General features: G+C 33.8%; 1 protein-coding gene across 13 annotated transcripts in view; it reads right to left on the reverse strand.

The window, feature by feature from the left end:
* LOC145660507 (serine/threonine-protein kinase MARK2) overlaps positions 1-22,694 on the reverse strand; it is a 305,977-nt gene that overhangs the window by 15,759 nt on the left and 267,524 nt on the right. For 11 of the 13 annotated variants that reach the window (XM_081725652.1, XM_081725648.1, XM_081725646.1 and 8 more), the window contains 3 exons: positions 13,619-13,804; positions 5,413-5,581; positions 4,537-4,674 (listed from right to left, as the gene is read on the reverse strand). In XM_081725652.1, the coding sequence (XP_081581778.1) occupies positions 4,537-4,674; positions 5,413-5,581; positions 13,619-13,804 (493 nt within the window). The remainder of the gene's footprint in view (positions 1-4,536; positions 4,675-5,412; positions 5,582-13,618; positions 13,805-22,694) is intronic. The other 2 variants (XM_081725649.1, XM_081725647.1) reach the window with 1 other exon arrangement.

Raw genomic sequence — 22,694 nt, forward strand, 5'->3', positions numbered from 1 at the left:
ACGTCGCCCATATGCAAAAGAGACGCAGATTCATCTCCGTGCACTAAGATGGGAGAAGTCGCAGGAATGATACCAACGCCGTTCATATAAACAGCCACCGAGACAGTACTGCGCAGTGGGTTGCACATATTGCGTAATGGGAACAAAAATGCATAGCACAGAAGAATGTAATTGCAGGTAGTCCACATACGTGAGATAAACAACAGCAGCAATATCAGTACTATTTTTGTTTGTGTGTTACTACTGCCTACACACATTTTCGTTGCGAACATCCATCTCATTGTTGTTCTCATTACGCGATATATGCAACCCACCGAGCTGTATTGTCTCGCTGTCTGTCTGTATGAGCGGCGTTTACATCCTTACTGCGTCTTCTCCCATTTTAGTGCATTGAGATGAATCTGCGTCTCTTTCGCATATGGGCGACGTATGCACCCCAAAGCAAAAACATGTATTTTCTGTTTCCGTTTCTTTTCTCTTCCTGCTCCTTGCCACTCTCTTCGCTCATTTCTGTGACACATTGCGACAATGTTGTACATGAGGTTGGTCAATTTCCGGATGTTCTGCTTTCTTCGTGTGGGTATGTTCTATCTCATTGCCTTGCGTCAACTATGGGTAGTATTTCGTACATTTAACCTTTTCCGATATCTCTTCTCGTTCTCGCTATATTACACACAATCTCATTTTGACGGCCCTATTTGACCCTTTCAATGCGCTTGTTGAACGATATAAAAGTGTCGCTTCCTTTTCGATGTTTTCTATGTCTGTGCAATCTTATCACAATCGGTGTGCTACACCTGGGTACCCTGCCTTGTAAGGATGGCTGGTCTTAAAATGCTGTTACATCTTTTTGACCAAGTGTTCCCACCGGGAATCGAACCGGGATCGCACGGTCAGAAAATTACAATACTTTTATGTCGGAGCTTCAGATGAGAGATGTACTACTCAGGTATTTGGTTAAATACATGTGTTATCTCAAGATGATTATTCTACAGAGAAAAGCACGGTCTTATCAATGTTATCTACATTACAAACGGTCGTATGTAACTTCAAATCGATGTACACTGTTCGCTTAGCCATAGGGAAGACTCTTTTAGAAAATTAAATTTGTTTTAGATGTAAAATGCAAGAATACTTTGCTCTTGAATGTCCTCCAATTGACATGCTCCAAATACTCAAATAAATGGATATCAAAACTTCAGCCACGGATAGAAAATGGGTATTCTAGATCCAATACTCAGTAAAACCAGTAAAGTCCAAGAAATACATACGTGAACAAATAGAAGCTACCATTCGAAATTACGAGAATGATATCGTAGTCAATTTCATTCAGATTAGGATTATTATCTGAACTATCTCAAGAAAGCACAGTTGTCAATGATACTAAACATAGTATAGAATATAGTGAACTCGTTGTTCATCATCATAATTCATCATCGGTTCCAGGAAACATCATATTGCGCAAAACTATGAAAAACACAATTATAAGCTGAAGACGCATACGGAAAAGTTACATGACATGAAAAGATTTCGCCGTTCTGCTGATTCGTATTACTACTCATTCCGTATATGTTTTATACAATGTGCATTGCAATATTGTGTGTAATTAATTGCATGCTGGTTTGTTTAGATTTGGAAACTAAGTCAAGTTTTGAGACGGATATGGAATAAAATTAAGTTGGAAAATAATTTTGATTCGCAAAGTACTGATCTTTATGTTGGATATATAGATAGTTCATATAATGAGAATAAGTGCTTTGTAATGTATGGTACGAGAATGAATTTTTAATTGTGTACGGAAGTTATGCAGACATGTTAATACCGGGAGTCCCAAAAGTAATGGTAAGAAAGGAAACCAAAAATTCCTGGCACCAAAACAAGAAAAGACATTTATATGATACTTAGTCCGGAAGTGGACAGGAGGTGGGAGCTAGACAGCTTCGAATGCGGAGGAAAAAGAACTTCACACCTGCCAGTGGAATAATGATAGGAACTAGGAAGGGGGCTCATAAATACATAATCATCATCTTGACTTGACATGTTAAACGCATGTTACATAACTACACCAGAGATTCTTCATACGCCATTTAGGGATTCACCGAATGTCTGTATGGCAGGGGTATTGAAACGGTGCAATAAAGATGGAAACCATACAGAAATAAGTTGTTATCCGTGGCACGATTGCACGCACATGTACAATAGGAGTCAAAGCCAAGACCACTTAGTATGATTGCATAATATGAGGAGGCAATGGAAAGTGATATACTAGATATAAACTTGCAGCTACAGGCTAGAAATAAGAAAAGCATAACTAGTCGTGTAATGTAATGAAATAACAAGCAGAATACACAACGACGTACTTTATTTATAACGTAGTATCTTACACAGAGTAGTACTACAAACTACAGGCCATACGTGCTAACAATAAACGCACCTATAGAAGATGTTCAAAGTACTGTCCTCCCGCGTCTATGCCACGTGCTAATCGTGAGTTTCGAATGCATTCCATCACTCCCAGTGTGTTCCGTAACTGTTCACAAGCATCTTCAATGCGATTTTCGTTAAGTCGGCAAGTTCCTTTCCCTAAGTGTGAAGTTCCTTTCTCCTCACATTCGAAGCTATCTAGCACCGCCCCTGTCCACTTCCGGACTATTGGTCATACAAACTTTTTCTTTTTTTACTTGTTTTGGTGCCAGGAATTTGTGGTTTCATTTTTTACCATTACTTTTGGGGCACCCTGTATATGAAGGAATTCGTGACAATAAATGTAAGCAGTTTGAAGATCTATTGTAGTGAATTGCAATAATGATGGTAACTTGTAGGAATTGAAAATAGTCAAGTAATAATTAATTGGGTTGGTTTCCATTATTTTACATCCAAATACATATGTATGTCTCGTATTTACAATGGAAATAATTTAAATGAGCAATCGATAGTGTATATTTTAGCATTCCAGAAATAAATTTATCATAATTTCATTCTGCTAATTCACACTGAACCCTATTTAGTCATGTTTAGTATCGTTTGTATAATAGTTCATGATTTCTCATCATTAAATTACACGTTCTTACAAAGAGAACTTTTTTTCTGCTTCAATAGATCAAACATCTACAATCTGAACCTTTATCGTTAAAGATAGAACCACCTCTATCAGACACACTACACCTCGCGTAAACGTTATAAGCTTAAGCGCTTAAACGCAAATTGTACCTATGAACTAGATCCTAACGTAAGCTAGTAAATCTAATGTAAATATTTCATTTAAAAAAGGAACCACATAAGCCCCCCATTACTGCAAAAAGACTGTCAAAAAAAAAAAAAAAGTTGTTTTTAAACCTATTTCTAGTAATTAAAACTGGGCATGTTATTAAGAAGTAAAAGTTACAGGAACGCATACTAATAACGAACTGATCATGCAACAAACAAAATGTTATTTCGTAGAGTAAGGAGAAGTTAAGAACATTAATATACTCTCCATGATTTTAAAGTTCATATTCATCTTTCAACTCTGGATTCCTGGTATTTCAACTGACATACAAAAAGTGGCTTTAACACAGCACGTCAAAACTTTTTACTCTAATAAATAAAATTAGTTTTATATTTATGTATCCCATATCTATAACTATGTATCTACAAAAATACAAACCACTACATATTATGTCAACTCTCACATTCCTTCTAGAGCAGAAGTACCATGCATTCTATGTTATTTTTCTATTATGTGCACAAGCTCTTTCCAACCTCAGCATGTACACATACAACAAAATCTAGCTCTGTAATTCACCAATTCAACGGATTTGTACAATACAGGGAGGCAAAGGTAAGGCAAAGGAGTTCTATTGCCTCATATTAATCACAGGTCTTCAAAGTAATAACGGTAAAAGGGATAGTCAAGGAAATACAGCATAGGTTAAATAGGTAGCAAAATAAACATTACCAAACTAAATTCAAATATTATCTTTAATTTTAAAATAATAAAAATCTAGTATATTAAGATTCAGCATTACATTCTTTATTATTTACAACATATTAGTATCAAAACTAAATTACAAAAAGAAAAAGCTGTAAGGAAAGTGTATTGTGCGCCATGCTAAAAATAAATTCATGCCTCTTAATTAATGATACTTCATGCAAATCTATATTGCAAAATACCAATTTTCATGCAAAATCCTTATTTATTTGCTCCTTATGTTACAAATTAAAAGCTAAACCACAACAAACCAATATAATACTATATAAAATAAAATCAAACTTCGGAACTGTAAGCTTTGAAGGATAAGAGGGATTTGTAATAGGGCCTTGTTGCTTTTACATTTTAAAAAAACATTATCAATTAATTACATTCTACACTGAACAACTTTTAATTTTTGAAACGAGACAGATTTAGGAAGAAAAAATAGGAATAAATTTGCTACTGTATATCTAAATGTCTTGTACTGGATACAAACATTTATTTTAAACATAACACATTACATAAAACGAAAAGAATTTACTTAAGACAGGCCCTATCACATGAATTGTGAAGCAGCATACTACCTTTGCCTGAGAGGATCTATAGGGGTTTCTAGGGTCGGGTGATCAGCTCTGCCAGCAGTTGAGATGGAGGCGGACTTGATATGGCCCTTAGCGGGTCGTGATGGTGGGCCGTCACCTGCTCCTGTGGTTGCTAGAACGCTGTTGACACAAATAACCACTGTTACTTCATGCATTTCAGGTGAAAGGAGTGAAAAGTGAAAGGGTAGGTAAGTGCTTGATTTTTTCTTTTTTTTTTTAAAAAAAAAAGGGGGAAGGGAGATGACCAAGGCTACTATCTGAACGTCTTAATTTTAACACCAAGAACTGGGAAAGAATGATCCCTACATCATGACATTAAAGAAAAACACAATTCAGAATGGTTAGATCAAGCAAATACCATGCACTGATTTCTTTTAAATTTAACCTCTAATACAAACCAATTAAATTTTTCTTTTCCATTTACTTTTGTAAAGATTACATTGTTAAAAGAGAAAATTTGAATGGATAATTTACATTGAAGAACTAAACAAGTTACTTAAGTGATAGAGATAGTGAATTATAAAGATAAATGTAAGTTCATTCAATCACTGCAGTGCTACAAGTAGCTCTTTAATTTTTGTACCATATAGAACATACTTTACATTGAAAATCGTGCATTTTTCTTCAATTGTAATGAAGTCCAAACTTGTTAATTGTAAGCTTAGCTCTTATACAAGCAAATCATTCTCTGCCATACAATTCAGGCAGCTAAAGACATAAAATAACAAAATCAGCCTTCATTTTTAATAAAAATCCCATGCAGTTATATACAAAAAGCTATAACTTTACAAAAACTTTCTGCAAGGGAGTTTTGTTCTCATATTTTCATTAATTAAAAATATATTAGATTGCTATTACCTTTGCGTATCTCCAACTGCATTTGTCTTTTCATTTGACGATGCCTTAGCTTCGTAACTAATTGTACTCCTTCTCGTGACAGAACTTGGTACCAATGCTCTATTTCCTGTCATTGTATTTGACTTCGTTACACCACGAGGTTTACCTGGACTAGTAGCACTCACAACACCTGCAATTGATTTATTAATATCCTTTAGACTGTTATTCTTTGCTACTCACAACACCTGCAATTGATTTATTAATATCCTTTAGACTTTTATTCTTTAAGATAACTACTCAAATTCAAAAAGTAATGATACTCGCACATTGTTCACGTTAAGAAGAAAATTGTATCTATCAGTTTGTATATTTGATATTTTAGTTTACTATAATATATGCAGTCTGTTCATAAAATACGAAGACCTAATGAAAGGGGATTAGTAGAAAACAATTTAATTTGGTTCTTGAATATTTGTTATTGACATAGTATTCGTACACTTTCTTGAGAAAACTTTAATACGAACATAATACATACGGGAAAGAAATACGAACATAATACATACATTCCAAGAAAGGTAAGTATACTAGTAATGGACTTCTATGACAAACAATAAGCAAATTATGATCATGTAGAGCATTAAGATAAATAGAGTTCCATAAAGGAGGAGTTTACCGGTGCAGTTGTACCCACTATTTTTTGACCGGAGGGGGGGGGGGGGGAGCAATTTTGCATTGAAAATGGCACAAGTCACACACTGTGATTGTATCATAATAATGATTTTAATAACTATAACTGTAAAGGAGAACTCAGGATGAATAACAATTTAAAATAATTACCATAGCAAATAATACATTCTCTTTTGATTGAAAGGACAATATTGCTGCGGGAGGCGAACAAGGATATAAACTTTTATGCATCACTCATTTTACTTTTGGTCTTTTTCTCCCTCGTTTTCCCAGTTGTGCCACGACAAAACTCGAGTTATCCAATACTTATACTCTACCACAGCCGGAGTTGGGAAGCGGCGGATAAAGAAATGAAATGAAATCTTTTAAGTTTTACGTCCCATGGTTATGCCGGTTAGGCTAAAGGAGACGGTGATGAGAGATGAGTGAAATGGTGGAATGAAGAAAGTGGGAGGAAACAGGAGAACCCCGAGAAAACCCACGAGCACGGTATTTGTCCACCACGAAGTCCACACGGCGAGAGCTGGGATCGAACCAGGGACCCCAAGCACCGGAGGTGAACGATCTACCACTGAGCCACCGCGCCCCTGAGGCGGATAAAGATATAACTACCGTAAAAATATAAGTGAATGGATATATAACTATATACGTGTGCCTTGATTAAACGTAGACAAGCTAAAAATTAATATTATGAACAAATAAAGAAAACTTCAATTTGCAATGTGTAACTCATATAATGACACTCAACATGAATTATACTACACTCAAAAATAACATTGAACTTACAGACAAATTCCTATATATAATATTTACGGCCGTCTACGATTCTAAATTGTGGTGTCTTGATGACATGATTAATTGTGCTAAGGGTCATACCTACTATAATCTTCGACCTGTCAAACTGTTCACGGGGTTGTTGTGGTCCTGGTGTTGAGTCTCAACCAATCACAAAGATTCCACAATAAGCTCCACAAATAATGATCCTAGTTTGTCCATCGAGTTTACACTTCTAGATACTTCAGGCGACGCCAAACTATTCAGCACTCGAAGGCTTACGCGGGCATCAGGGTTTATTAAAAGCTATTGTTACTATCACTGCGCACAACATTTAATAAACTAGGTCGTTAAAACTAATTTAAAAGCCTACTTTGATGTTTGTATGTATGTAGTTTAGTTTCAAATACGTATTTAAGCTTTGAATACTCAACTCAGGCCCAGGGGAGTTCACTTCACACAAAAATGTAAAACCACTTAGAACAGCACGGACACAAAGCTCCGGCGGCTACGATTGGAGACGCGCGAATAAGTTCGTTTGCCCAACGAGCTTCTACATACAGCAAGGCGTGGGCGGAAAGAAAAAGTTCCGAAAATCCAAATCCAAGAGACAGTCACAAAAAATGTAGAGGTCATATGAGCAGCCACCCTGTTTTTTTACCCATATATGGTGTTAGGACTGAAGCTAAGCGCACCAACACAGAAGTACGCATACCAAATTTGTGAAAGCAGCAGCTTCGAGATCTTTCACATACGAGGCTTGGTCAATTAACTTCAAAATTGACATTGTCTTTCCCATTTTGATTAAATGCGACAGTTGGGCTTAGGGGCCGGTGACAAATTGATTCTGTTTAAATAGAAGGTAGAGGGAAGAGCGACCAAGTGAAGTAGCGTTCTACGTATTTGATACGTAAATCAATATCAGAACTAATTATGTTTCTTGAAGGGAGATGAAAAGAAACCTTGGCAAGCACTTTCACACACTTTTTTGGGTAAAACAGTAAATTCGGATGATTGTATTCCCGAGGTGGGGGGAATATTCCCTAAAATAGTAGGACACAAGATCAGTTGCTACTGATTTGGACAAAGAAATAATAATCCCCCTTGGAAATGAAGAATCTAATAACGTTGATAGTATGGATCTTCCAAATTCTTTGCAACCTCATACTTTAAATGACTAATGCCAAATGCCCGGAACCCGAAGACAGTGGAAATTCTCGACAAAACCAAGAAAATTACGTTAGTTCAACCGAACTGCTCACCTGAAAACCACGCACTCAGTCTCCTTCTCTCCTCTCTCAAAGAGAGTGAGAGACATATATTATACTTAGCTCTATGAAGTGAGCTTTAATGAGGACAGTCAAACAGGATAAAGAAAAGATGGTGGCCAAAGAAAAGACCTACTGTCAATTCACCCAAATAATACACTGACTTCAAATACTGATAGTGAAGTAGGAATTCTGTGCATTAGCAATTATTGACTTGACTTCCATGTAGTTATAATTACTGGACCTTCCTTCGTTAAAGGCAAGTGTTCATTACTGGTACCGAAAGATGTCCATTATTGATACACATCAATTTCTCGCTTGTTGAAAACTAGTACAGTTGCAGGCAACTCAAAAATAAAATACTATCTAATTTCCAGTTAGTTCACAGATAACTTTGTTTAGCAATCATACCAGGAAACTTTATAGTGCTCTGATATAAACTCACAAAGTTATTTAAAAATTCCAAAAATATCTTTAATGTGCACTTACTGTTAGTACACCTCAGGTATCCGTGGATTTTGAATTAAAACAATAAACAGAGAGTTGTAGGCGAAAAACTTTATAACCCTCATCGTAATTTTGCATTCACCTGGTGCAATTTTTTTCTATGTAATAATTACACTGCTCAACACTGAAAATGCTTCGGAGATAAAACTAACCAATTCTTACTAATTTTAGGGTGCTGATAACGAATATAAAATTAGTTTTTGAAGATTGGTTCGGGTTTCAAAGAAATACATTATCACCCGATGTGCTCTGCTGGGCAAATTAAGGGTTTGTAGCAACAGGAGCTGTCTACTTATTTCAACAAACTTCCATTGTTTGACGGTTAGTTTCATTGCTATCCTCAGTGACATACGCAGGGATGGGTCCTGCGGGTCTTGACAGCCCGACTTGTTTGTAAATTTAGTCTAACTTCAGGTGCAATTTTACAAATTTTAATATAATTTAGCTTCAAATTGTATTTTGATCTCTCAAAAGCTTAGGCCCCTCCCGAAATAAATACTTGCGTAGTCTCTGGCTATCCATATTGCTCTCACTTTATCGCTAACAAAGAAATATCAACAACTTCATGATTTAGTTTGTATTGAAGAGTTTGCTAGAGAAAACATGTTGTGTGACGTTCTTTTGTAGTTACAATTTGCCATCTCGGACGTAGTGGTGGTGAGATATTTCTATTATTATTATTATTATTATTATTATTATTTATCGTTTTATGACTATACTAAGCAGAAACATGTCGCGTAAATGTGTTTGCAGTGCAGAGCATATTGTTGTTTATAACGAAGTGAAGCGAAAAGTGGAATTTCGCTCCTATCTTCAAGAAAGCCTATCACTTGTACTTTGGCTGTAAAGCGGGAGATGTGGACAAGAAGTGAGAACCACATATATGTTGTAATGCTTGTTCTACAAATTTGCGGGACTGGCTACACGGAAAAAGGACATGCGTGCCATTTGCAGTTCCAATGATATGGAGAGAACCAACAGATCATACTTCAAACTGCTATTTTTGCATAGTTCTTGCAATTAAAGGTCTATTCAAAAAAGAAAAAAGTGGACTGCTACTTATTCAAATATTCCTTGAAATGTTCGTCACTGTGCCACACACTGATGAACTAAAGGTTCCACAACTTCCCATACCTTATTCATGTTTCGCCCGATGAAGAGCAAAAGGCAAACAACGACCCACATTGTCAAATTCTGCTGCAGATTCATTGTCTTCCACCGATCCTAACTTCACAAAACCAAAATATCATTATCTATTCACCATATGATACTCAACCTGAATTAAGTTACCTGGGGTTGTCAAAAGTGGTGCAGAACTGCTGGTGTCCAAACTCAAGAAGTGGGGAGCTTATTCTGAAGATCTAAAAGTTTTCGTGTTTTGAACAAGTCAGAATCCCTAAACAGTACATTCAATGGAAAGTAACATATTACGTTGTAACAATGTAGGTCTAACTGGTCTTATGAGTAGACGATAATCTCGATGAATGGCGGCTGTTCATAGACGCATCAAAACTATTCTTCAAATATATTTTGCGTAAACTTCCACAAATTGCTGAAACTAAAATCAGGTAAGAACCCTTATTGGCACTCAAATTCGCTAACTCCTCAATGATCCTGAATTTGATGCAGTGTTAGAAAATTAGAGGACTGCATGAGATTCTTTCCGAAAAATGGTGACGAATGTTTTGGGAAACGAGCGGTCTCAGAACTATAAGAAAGTAGAGGTGCACCTAATATCTTCTACCAAGCAATAGGGTGTCAAGTATCACTAAAAATGCATATGTTGCACTCCCACATAATTTCTTTCCAGAAAATTGCGAAGCAGTCATTGATGAACATGGGAAACATTTCTACTAAGTTATATCTATGATGGAGAAACGATATCAGGGCTACTGGAGTACTAACTCTGCTCTTGCCGATTGTTGTTGGACGAAAATTCCCAATTTTACTCCAATTTCCCATTTTCTCGTACAACATATTTTTTTATATTTTATATATATTCTGAAGAGAATGACGTGTAAGTCATGATACTCAAATAAATAATACTGTTCGGATTCATTTGATGTTATAGTTATCTCACTTTTTCATATATGAAATTTGGTATTGTCTAGCAGAACTGAGAAATATTTTTTCAGTCACAACTATTGTAGGTATTACAATGAAACTTGGCACATGTATTACTTATAAACTACAGTAGCTTTAAAGGTATATTTGGGTGCCTTTAGTCAGGGCCTACCAGGGGATGCTACATTTGAAAAAAGGGATTTTTGGACGGGAAATTCCCAATTTTACCTTAAATTTGCCTCTTCTTATACATCATGTACACATGCGCATAGAACAATTTGCACGCTTCGTTTATTTTGAAGTGAATGACATATGAACTAAGATAATCGGATAAACAGAATTGAAGCAATAGCTACTTAAGTGAAAGACCAAATAGAAAATTCAAGAATCTAAGTGTCAACACTTCATAACACACATTTCTATCGATTACACAAACTCGAACCAATTCATCATTTTTATTTTTATTTTCGTATTCAGCATCCTCATTTGCATACGAAAATGTACTTTTCTTTTCCGAAGCATGAAAAAAGTTAAAATTTGTTGTTCAGTGTTATTAACCCTTTTGAATTCCACGACACATACGGTCTCAAGGGCATACGCTCCTTATTACCCCCTCTGAGTAGTCTGTTGTTCGCTGAACTGATTTTTTCTCCTTTTACTTCTTAAAGATTCAAGGAACGAACTCAGGTCGCTAATTTTGGCTGGCAAACACGTGCATAATAACGTCACATTTAAATATTTGTTGATCAGAACCACACGTGTTTCGCACGTGACTACAAATTCCCGATTGTTTCAGTGGCAAACTACGAACAAAGGCAGGTTTCAAGAAGGTTTTACAGATACAAGCTTCACAGTGTGTAACTATAGATGACAAAATGTTCCTCTTCTTCAACATCCTATTTACTCATAGATGTCGAAGTTTTTTCTTTGTAGTGCACGTCCTAATCCGCCATTCTGGAAGCTACGGAAAGATTTGACATGGATGAGGAACGAGTGAGAACAACAACTTAGTTTCAATCGAGATCGCGAAAGTATCGATGAAAAGGCACGGGGGAATAGAAGAGGAGGATGCTGGCGGTGAGGAAGATATGCGTGATGTTGATGAAGTTCGAGAAGCACATATGTTCGATCCAAAAAGTAAGTGCAAGGAGTAAGAAGATCTTTCTAAACCATCAACCAGCACACCCAGGCTCTCCCTCCCCGAATGCAAAAGTTGAATCTTCCAACAGGATTTAATATATATATATATATATATATATATATATATATATATATATATATATATATATATATATATATATATTCACTCGAAGCTATTCAAGAAATCACAACACGATTTGGCACAGAAGTTACAAAGAATATATATAAATTTCATTTTATCTAGGTACGTGCAGCCGGAGCCAGTCCAGGGGATGCAAAACTTCAAGTAGATTTTTTTTGGAGGAAAATATCTCGAAATACCTTGAATTTCCCTCTTCGTGTACGTCACACACACACATGCAAGGTACCATCTGAAAACTTCTTTCATTTTCAGAAGAATGATGTATAAATCATGATGCTCAATGAGTAGTGATGTGGTTAATTATTCTTATTTCAGCTAATATATTTTATTGTTTCTTCACGAAATTTGGATCTTCCAACAAATTGGGAAATAATTTCTCCCAAATTGCAATACGATTTGACACATGAGTTACAGAAGGAAAGGAGTATATTTGAAGGTAGATTTTATCCGAGTACGTGCTAGCAGGGCAGGTCCAGAGGGAGCCGAAACTTCCCAAAAGGGATTTCTTGATTTCCCGAATTAACTAAAACTTCCTTTTAGTATCAGTAATACACTCGCGAATTTGGTTTGATTTGAAAGCTTATTCTATTTTGAAAAGAGTGACGTAGGAACCATGATGCTTGGATGAACAGTGCAAAGCAGTATATACTTAATTGAAAGTCAACATTTTTCCTTAAAAAAGCCCAAATGTCAATGGGTTACAATTTAACCATAGAATGTCACTGATTAAGAAAAAATAATAAAGGATATTCGATCAAGTGGTTACAAGATGCGATTTTCCACATTTTTAACTTCAATCGCCTTCAAAATTATTTGATTTTTGTCGATTATCAACTCCTTCGATCACATTTCTCGAATTATCTGTAAGTTATTAGCTTAACGCCCCAGTGAAAAAAAAAAAAAAAAAAAATGTTTACAATTCATTTACTGTGCAGTGGTATGAATGAAACATTAAATAACGAACACCTACTATTAATTTTCACTACTGTTGCTATGTAGCAACATATTATAGACACTTTTCAATATTACTGTAAGTATAGAAGAAAATAACTACACAGTTTCATAGGTAATTTTAACAACTATAAAATACTGAAGTCTTCACCGGAAATAACGTTAATTTTTCTTATGACCTTTATCATAATTATTTGTTCGTCCCTTTATAGCACAAGGCTATGAGATATGGATCACATACTCAGTTTATAGTGGAATCCAAACCATCGTAATGCATTCAAATGTCAATATTCTTCCATTGGAAATCGAACATGGAACCGTGTGCGCGAAAGGTGTGCATGCTAGCCAATAGGTCAGCAAGGAGGACGACCTCCATACAGACAATAACTATTAATAACTTGTAATATTCTATGAACGAACATAGGAACATAAATCACTTGCATCTTCTTCGAACTGAAATGAAATGAGTATGGGGTTTAGAGTTTCTTCTAGCAGCGAGGCTACATGAGACATGTGCCCACAGCTTAACGTGGGAACCGAACCACATGAGCTCCCACAGGGAATAAAATCCGAGACGCCGGTGCCTGTACCTTCTTCGAGTAACAAAACACTCATGTAAATGAAATGATTTAATTCCGATACTATTCAATGCGCGAAGCAGTATATACCAAGAATACATGTAAGTTCTACGTACTTGTGTCTAAAACAGCTATGTTAGCAGTATTCTTCATTGCTGTCGGCCGTGAAGATGCAGCACTCGCTGAATTCATCCGAACAGTGTTTTCCTTAATAGTAGCCGAGTCTACTGTATTCTGCCGTTTGAAGTTACTAGTCGGTGCATGATTATGATTAGTTACACTTGTTGGACCCGCAGAAGTACCTGTAAAATTTTGAAATGCTGATGAATTATATGACAAAACATTTTTAAGAACATTAAAATATACAAGTTTTCCTATCATTATATGGACAGGTTATTACAAATGATCTGCTAAATTAGAAACGCTCATAACTGATGTTTAATAATACCAAGATTAACCCTAGACAGTACGTGGGGAGCTCCAGTGGAGATAAAACGTAATGCATTCGTGACTTCATTTCTATCTCAGTTGCTGGTGGCGGACGTGCTGGTTTCTTTGACTCTCTCCGTTTAACTACAACACATCTGCGATTAGAAAATGGAGAGTTCTCACAGGCAATCATCAAGGGATGATGTACGGCGAATGCTGCTTGAAGAGGACGATGACAAGGGAGATATGACGCTGAAATTGGACCAGAAAGATCGGGAACGAAAGACAAACATTGTTTGCAAAATATGCCAAAACCCTATCTGCAAGGACTATAAGAAAATTATTTGAAAGTCATGAAATACGGAATTTTAAAGTACAAAATAGTCTTATGTATTTTATACAAAACTGTTAAAAAAAAATATATTTAATATTATAAATAATCTAAAGGTAAAAAAATAAAAAAAAGTAAAGTAACTTCAATTCAGTTACTATTAGGAGTCTCCCAAACTCACGTATACTGTCTAGGCTTAATACAAATGGTATCCATGGGAACAGAAACAAAGTTTCTAGTGACAGGTAAAAATGCCGCGTAGATACATAGTTTGCAGGTAGAGGTGATGAGAGAAAATGACTAGCAATAACAAAAAAGTGCTTTTGTATTCTACAATTTTACGTCAATCAGCCTATTATTAGTGAGCTATGTAATTTTCTAAGGATATCTACTCGTGTTTCCGACTTCTGCTGAAGAACTACATGATATCCCAGATTGTTTCTTAAACACAAATTTTACTCCCTATTTTCACAGAGAAGTAGTCTCAAAGATGACTACCAAACAGACGAATTGACAGTAGACTTCTTCCTTGGTTTTTCATGTACCTGATTTTATTTTTTTGTTTTGTTTATTTTGTTTGAGGTGTACTAATGATAAAAAAAAAAAAGTTTACAAGCTACTAGATTATTTAACTATCTGCGGCTATGCGTTACAGAAACCGTCACATCAGTTGATATTGGTATGCTACAGCAGGAAACTGACTACACGTCCAATACACGTCAGGTGACAAAGGGAAGTAACATTGAATACACCTGATCTGGAACAATTTTGACGTGAAACCTTTTAAGTTCATTTTCCATTTTGTGTATCTGAACGTCTTTAACTATGAGTTATATGAGAATTGGGAAAATTAATTGTAGTAACTTATATCTTGAGGCAAAGAAGAAAATTAGTTTCATATAGCAATCTCTATAATAAAAAATAATCATGAATATAGCAAATTAATTATTTTTTTTGAAACCACAGAAAATAATATAACAACACTAGTCCTGACAGAAAATATGTTACAAGGACATACGAATAGAAGTATTAAAAGGAAGAAAAAGGAGGTACTTGAGCACTGTGTTTGAATTCGGTTTATGAGTGGATAATTTTAATACAATGATGCTTAACTGATTTTGAAGTTCAAGAAGATGGTTATTTTAAGGAATTTTATCTTTTCTATAAGTTTATTACTATCTCAACTATGTATAAGACTTGGAAAACAAAAAACAAAGTTTGTTGTATTTTTCAGGAAGTGATTAAAATACTTAAGAAAAAATGAGTACAATCAGAAGTTCAAGATATTTTCTTTAATGGAAAGGGGAAATATTTCCCAATATATCTCAATGAGCTAAAGAAAAATAATAATGTCCACACTACATAGCCTAATATTCATTCCTCTACTCGTGAAGAGAAGAACTACAGGAAATGGAACACACGCATTTGTTTCTGGATTACATTCAAGTGTGAAAGCATTCACAACGAAGTTAACTAATATTTACTACGTCTACTTTGCTCAATAATGCTAACAAAAATATCTTCACGCCCAAGACATTTTTTTTAAAGCGAATTGTAGACTAAATATTTCAAGTTAAAAGTTATGATAAAAGAGAGTAACATACTTATTTGTGGTGTACAGTTTAAGTTCGAAGGGGAAAAAAAATACTCTTCTAACTTCAGGTATCTATTTATAGGTCAATTATTACTTGGATTAAAATATGCCGTTATAAAAATAAAATCATAAAAAAAAAAAAAAAAAAAAAAAAATAGTTTAACAAAATTTGCACCTGTTGTCGTCTCATATCTTTCTACCAAAACTTCAAAAAACGTTCTACTGAAGAGAAAACATACATATGTACAGTATATTTTGCATTACGCGAGAATGATGTTTGCACAGTCGCATCAACAGTAAAATATGAAAGCAATTTCAGATATAATTTTTGAACCTGAAGACAATGCATATTTTCCTCCCTCTCCCTCCCCCCCCTCTCTCTCTGCCTCTCATGTATAGAGTATAACTCCTACTTAATGAATTGCTTTGGGTTTTCTTTTTCCTTAAATGAGGGTTTTCACTAAATTGGGGCTTGATATAACAGAAGTGCGCATCAATAAAAAGTTTCGATAACATGTACATGAGACTAAAATTTTTTGCACTTTTTGTGTTTTTAAAAACAGTACATCTGAATGGTTGTGATTTGCACTTCTGAGGATCTGTAAATAAGATTACAAAATTCATATACAATACAACCATAATTTTACGTTCCGTATTGAACGACAGATTAGTTTTGTCCCAAAAAATAACGCTATATACTAGGGGTTTTCAAACTTTTTGTAGTTGAGGCTCCCCTCAAAAACCAAAATATGAACGCGCCTCCCTTGTCAAAAATGAAATGCGTCACCAACATAAATACATGTGTCCACAAAAGAAAGACTATCACTATGATAAACTATGTTTCATTTATCAATGACTAATGGAAATATCTCACTAACACAGGGTGATCTACATTGTACACACTGACTACACCTTTTAATGTTATTTGCCGGTGTTAATAATTATACATTGTGGTAAGTCAGATATTTATGTTAAAACTGAAAAATACGAGCAGAGAGGGAATGTAAATAATAAGAACCGTCACATTTAAATGATGAGCAAAGTCAGTGCGATGTATGAGCTTGTTTTGAGTCACACAATTTATTAAATCTCGGTACACATTTTGAAACTATTTGTGAGGAGGTAGTACTTTAGAAAAGATTAACACTATGTCCCAAAAATAAAAACAGAAAATTAAGAGAAAGAAAAATTACACTCGCATGGCGTCGCGCGAAATTCCAGCGACATTTAAGAAGACATACTATTCTACAGAGATAAAGTAGAAGATCGTTGGTGGCCGTCTAACAAGCATTATACACGTTTAAGCTAAAGGTGAAAGGGTCATCCCTGATTGTATGTAGAAGAGAGGTGATACAAAGGCTTAGTCCACTATGTATTACTAAAGAAGAAGGGTGCAGACTTACGTATATGAGTGTTGCATTATAAATATGTTCCTTTATAGGATGTCTTTATAAAAGTATTCGCGCCTCCCCTGACAACCTTCGACGCCTCCCCAGGGAGGCGCGCCGCACAGTTTGAAAATCCCTGCTATATACATTATATGTAAGTTTACATTTAAAAAAATTGTGTTAGTAAAATTTTGCATTAAGGAAAGAAAATGAGGAAGAAAAGTATTCATACATCCCTCGTGAAACGCCATATTTAATAGAGTTGATAAAATCACTTGTATACGGATATTTTGGTAACTATCGACAAAAACTATGTCAATATTTTCATCACTATCGACTGACTAGGGTTATCTCACTCTTCTGAGCTAAATCTTTTTCAGTATTAGGAAGGTGAAAAAACTGATCTAGATTCCTTGGATTGTCATTCAATAATCTGGTTAAAGCAAGATACTTTCTATGCTTATTTACATATTCTAATTCTGTAATTTCTTAAAATGAAAATCATTAGAAGTACAAATCGAAATCATTCAGATTGACTGTTTTAGAACTATAAAATGTGTTAAAATACTATAATCTTATATTTTGTATATCTTAGTGAAACCCTTCTTTATAATGCACACTTCTTTTATATCAAACCCCTAATTAGCGGAACATCATAAAAATCGCCAGTCTATTCATTAATATGGGGTTATAGAGTACTTAAGTAAACACCAAAAATCTTCCTTCAAACACGTTAAATGAGAAACCACTCAATCAAACCTACTATTTTTTAAAATATGTACACTATCAGAATTTCCACCTTCCCATGATGAACTCTAGAGCAAAAGTGATCAAACATATTGAAGTGGAGATTAACAAAAATCTGGAAAACTTTTTTTTTTTTTTTTTTTTTTGAGCTCAAAGAATATTATATTGTAAATATGGATAAACTCCCCTAGCCTATGGAGAATTCTAATACAGCATTTAAATACAGATATTAAAAGAAACAAGATCACAAAGGAAACATTTTTTCACAATAAAACATGCATGTCAATATTTTCTGTTTTCTATTGATGGGTTTCTTTGTTTTTTTACATTTTTTAAAAGTATATTTTAAGTTATATGCTAGAAAAGTTAATAACGTTTTCCTTAAGTGCGAATTTAAATGCATTATATATACAGCGTTATTTTGCGAAACCAAATTAATATTTCGTTAAATGCGGGAATGTAAAATTAGGGTTATACTGTATACACACATTGATCTAGAGAATTATGTAAAGAATGAACTTTTTGAGCTGACTGTACAGAACAAATTCGTCACCCATCTGAATCTACGATAACTTGATCGTTGAAACTAAAATTAAAATTGTGTAACATGTCATTACATAGGTAATGCAGAAGAGATTATTTATTCTTGTAAACAGATTTCGCATTACCTTAAATTTCAATTATTTCAGTGTCACAAGACATAAGTCACTGTAGTTGAGCTACACTAAGAAAAAAGTTTTTTATGTATTATTACCTTTAAATAAAGACAACCTAGCAATAACCTTGATTTTTTTCTTTTTTAATGCTCTGTGACTAATATCTAACATGCAGCAAACATGCAATATAATTGCATCAAATTCACTTCAGAGCAAGCAATTGTAGAAAGTTTCCAGACAAATATGTAAAAAATAATAAGGTAGCAACTGAACATTCTGCACATTCAAAAGGTATATATATGTATGTATGTATATACGTACGTTCATAAATGTTCACCTCAGAATTTGCCTTAGGGAATTAGAAACAAAGGTAGGTTCAACAAAGTATTAACAAATTTATTGTTCCATTGCAGCTACATGCTTTCAAACCAGCAAATAGAAATCGAAAGATTTAAGAATTTCTTTTTCCATTTATCCAAAAAAAAAAAAAAAAAAAAAAAAAAAAAAAAAAAAAAAAAAAAAGACAGAATGGTTTTTGAATGAGAGAACATTCATGAAACTTTTCCCTTTCTTTATATAGCTTAACAATGATCGGGAGAAAAATAGTATGGATTGAGCTTTACTTACTAATTCATCCTCTTACGTAATTCAATCTATATAATACAAAACCTACTTTTATTTAAGCAGTTGTGTGCTACATACACTTTGAAGGCTCATGCCATGACGTATGTTACATGAGACTAGGGAACGCTTTGTCAGCAGAATCTATTTTACTAGTAAGTTACCATTTCTATACTTCAAACGTGAAAATAATGTATAGGAAATAAAGCAATGGAGCACGAATGATTGTTCTTTAAGTGCAATATTTGCAATAGTAGTATTTCTACTGTTAAATTTTATATTTAACATTTTGTTATTGGTTAAAACAACACAGTCTTAATGAAAAATAGATTGAAGGAAGAGTGTTTTCCATATCAACATTGCCTGTTATTGTGGCTCTTTGGCTTTTGATGCAAAAGACCCATATTCAATATCTGAAGCCGTTGTAGGCTCATTAATCACATAATACTGACTTCGGCACTGAGATGGGATGTTAAAAAAAGCTGTGTCCGGTACCTTAATCTTCTGAAAATGCTCTATTAGAAGAGATATAGTTTGGTGGGAAACGTTCTATAGTAAAAAATAATATTGAATGTTTGGTCTGTAAACCTTGTCAACTGCACCGGACACAAGTTCCGGATTCGGAGCCACGTTAACATAACCTTGGTGCTGTATAAAAAGCGAAACACTCGAACTCACAAGCTCTAAAGCAAATGATGAGAAATAAATCACAATGGAAATTTAAGCTTTTATTGACAGACCAAAAATATGAAAAGCACGTCAACTAGCTTTCGGAGAAATGCGGAATCAATATTGGTAACGTCTAGTTCCACTCGAGTAAGTCATATTGAAAATAGCTTCAAAATAAATATAAAAATTCTGCTGAAGACAGTAAAGATCACGTGAAACTTATATTAATGACTGCATGGGATACTGATATCCACAGTTATTCGGGAATATGTTGACCGATTGACTCCATGAAGTGAGCCGAGAAAATTGCTCTAGCTATTTATTAAGGCAGGAAATTGTTTTTTCTTTGTGTGGAGTACCGTATATACGTACTAACAGTACAATCTTGTAAGTTAGAAAGTTTGAGCTGATAATAATAATAATAATAATAATAATAATAATAATAATAATAATAATAATAATAATAATAATAATAATAATAATAATAATAATAATAATAATAATAATAATAATAATAATAATAATAATAATAATAATAATAATAATAATAATAATAATAATAATAATAATAATAATAATAATAATAATAATAATAATAATAATAATAATAATAATAATAATAATAATAATAATAATAATAATAATAATAATAATAATAATAATAATAATAATAATAATAATAATAATAATAATAATAATAATAATAATAATAATAATAATAATAATAATAATAATAATAATAATAATAATAATAATAATAATAATAATAATAATAATAATAATAATAATAATTATTATTATTATTATTATTATTATTATTATTATTCCCTGAAAACGGTGAATGACCACAAGACATTACTGATGTGACATAACAGAAAAACTCAATTTAATCGAAGTATATTTTCCTCGTGTTCAAAACTCCTATAGAAAGAAGTTTTATATGAAAAAATAAAAGGAAGGTTTCTAATCTACTATTCATTGTGGAGACCCTCCCGACCTTATTTTAATTTTGTTTGTACTGAAAAGATTGATTGTTTCCATTTTCAGCACCAAATCAATACGAGATGGGACCTACTGCTTAAAGCGGATCACATTACTTAGGTTCCCACTCAAAACTTTTTGTCACCACAGGTGACCGAATAAGAGTACTGCAGATACCGTATGTAATTGAATTTCCACGTTAGCACACAAACAATCTGGCAGAAAGGATTGTGGGAGAGTTTTCTTTTCAAACATTAAGTGTTTAACGTGGACATCTTCGCACTGGTAGAATTAATTAGCTTTTATAGAATTCATGCGAAAGGCCTTAGAACATGCACTTTAAAAATTATTAATCTTCTTGTAACTAAGGGAATGGCTAGACTTAAAAAAAATAAAAACACAAATAATACAAAAACAAATGCTGCATTTTCGATCTTACAGCATTTTCTCTTTTCTCCCAGGGTTGAAAAATAAAATCACGAATTGTTTTTCGGTGGTTTCCCCCATCTTTAAATTGTGTTTTCTGTAAAATGTTTCTCACACTTACTCAGCAGCGGCATATTATTGTTCTCTCAACAGCTCGTGCGGGCGCTCAAGTCATCTTCCGAATTTACTTCACAATGATTGGACGAAAGAAAATCAATGTATAGTAATCTTGATTTTTTCTTTCTTCTTTTTTATAAGCATCTTGATCAGTATCAACCAAAGTAAAATCTCCACGTGTAGAATATTTACCCCTTGTAAACTACAAACATTTTACATTGCGCTGCACTGCTAGTTTATAGTCTTTTTTTCTTCCTTTCATCGGATCTTTCTCATCAATATCAGTATCTTTTGCTTTACTATTGTAAAATTATTAAAGGTAACTTCCATATCGGCATGAATTATAGATGAAAAAATATTTGATTTCAAATTATCTGGACTCAATATGACAAAGATAACACAATATTGAAGATACTTTAGTAGTAAGGTGGTTCCGATTAAAGACTGCAATTTTTAAAAAAATGCATGTCAGTTCTTAACAAGGGAAGAATAGGTATATGGCAAATATGTGAACCCCATTACGATACATGTCTGCAACCTTATGAAATAAGAATCAACTCGACCCAAGTGCCAAATACCTTCTCAAAATTCATTTCAGCGGGTAAGGCCGTTACTGTTTACTGTGAAATATTTACTCTCTTTTTCCTTCCTTAGAATACAATTTCAATCAAAATCTATAGTTCATTTCAAACATGAAATTTATTCTCCTTCTTCCTTCCCTAGAATACGCATTTCAATCAAAATGTATAGTTCATTTCAAAACATATTTGCCTCAGAGCTGTTATCTTTTATTTAGTAAGATAATTGTACAATGTTGCCATATCCACAACTAAAGGTCGTACATCTTGTTCTACTACTTAGATGGAGTGTAAACGAAATGTTTCTATATAGGATTTTGAATGTTTGCTGCTACTGTAGACCTGTTCTAAAATGAAATTTAGAAGTAATGATAAACACCGAGGTCATCTACGCGGTAAAATTAAATTGAAAAAATAATTTTAAACGGTTCAACCGTTCCCTCACTTCCGCTATTTTATGAATAAAAATAGGAAATTAAAATTTTACAGAAATTTTCCTTCTTTAGAAGCGAGAAATTTGGAAACTCTAGGATACATGTCTTCTTTCAATAAAGAGTTTATCTACAGAGTTCCACTTGCCTAAATTGAGGTGCTCAAGAGAGAGTATTTTTAAGGCAAAAAGTATTGAACCCGTTTCTCCCCTTTCGGATATGTA

The sequence above is a fragment of the Thermobia domestica genome, chromosome 9 (genome assembly GCF_964235325.1).
Source record: "Thermobia domestica chromosome 9, izTheDome1.hap1.1, whole genome shotgun sequence".
Classification (NCBI taxonomy): domain Eukaryota; kingdom Metazoa; phylum Arthropoda; class Insecta; order Zygentoma; family Lepismatidae; genus Thermobia; species Thermobia domestica.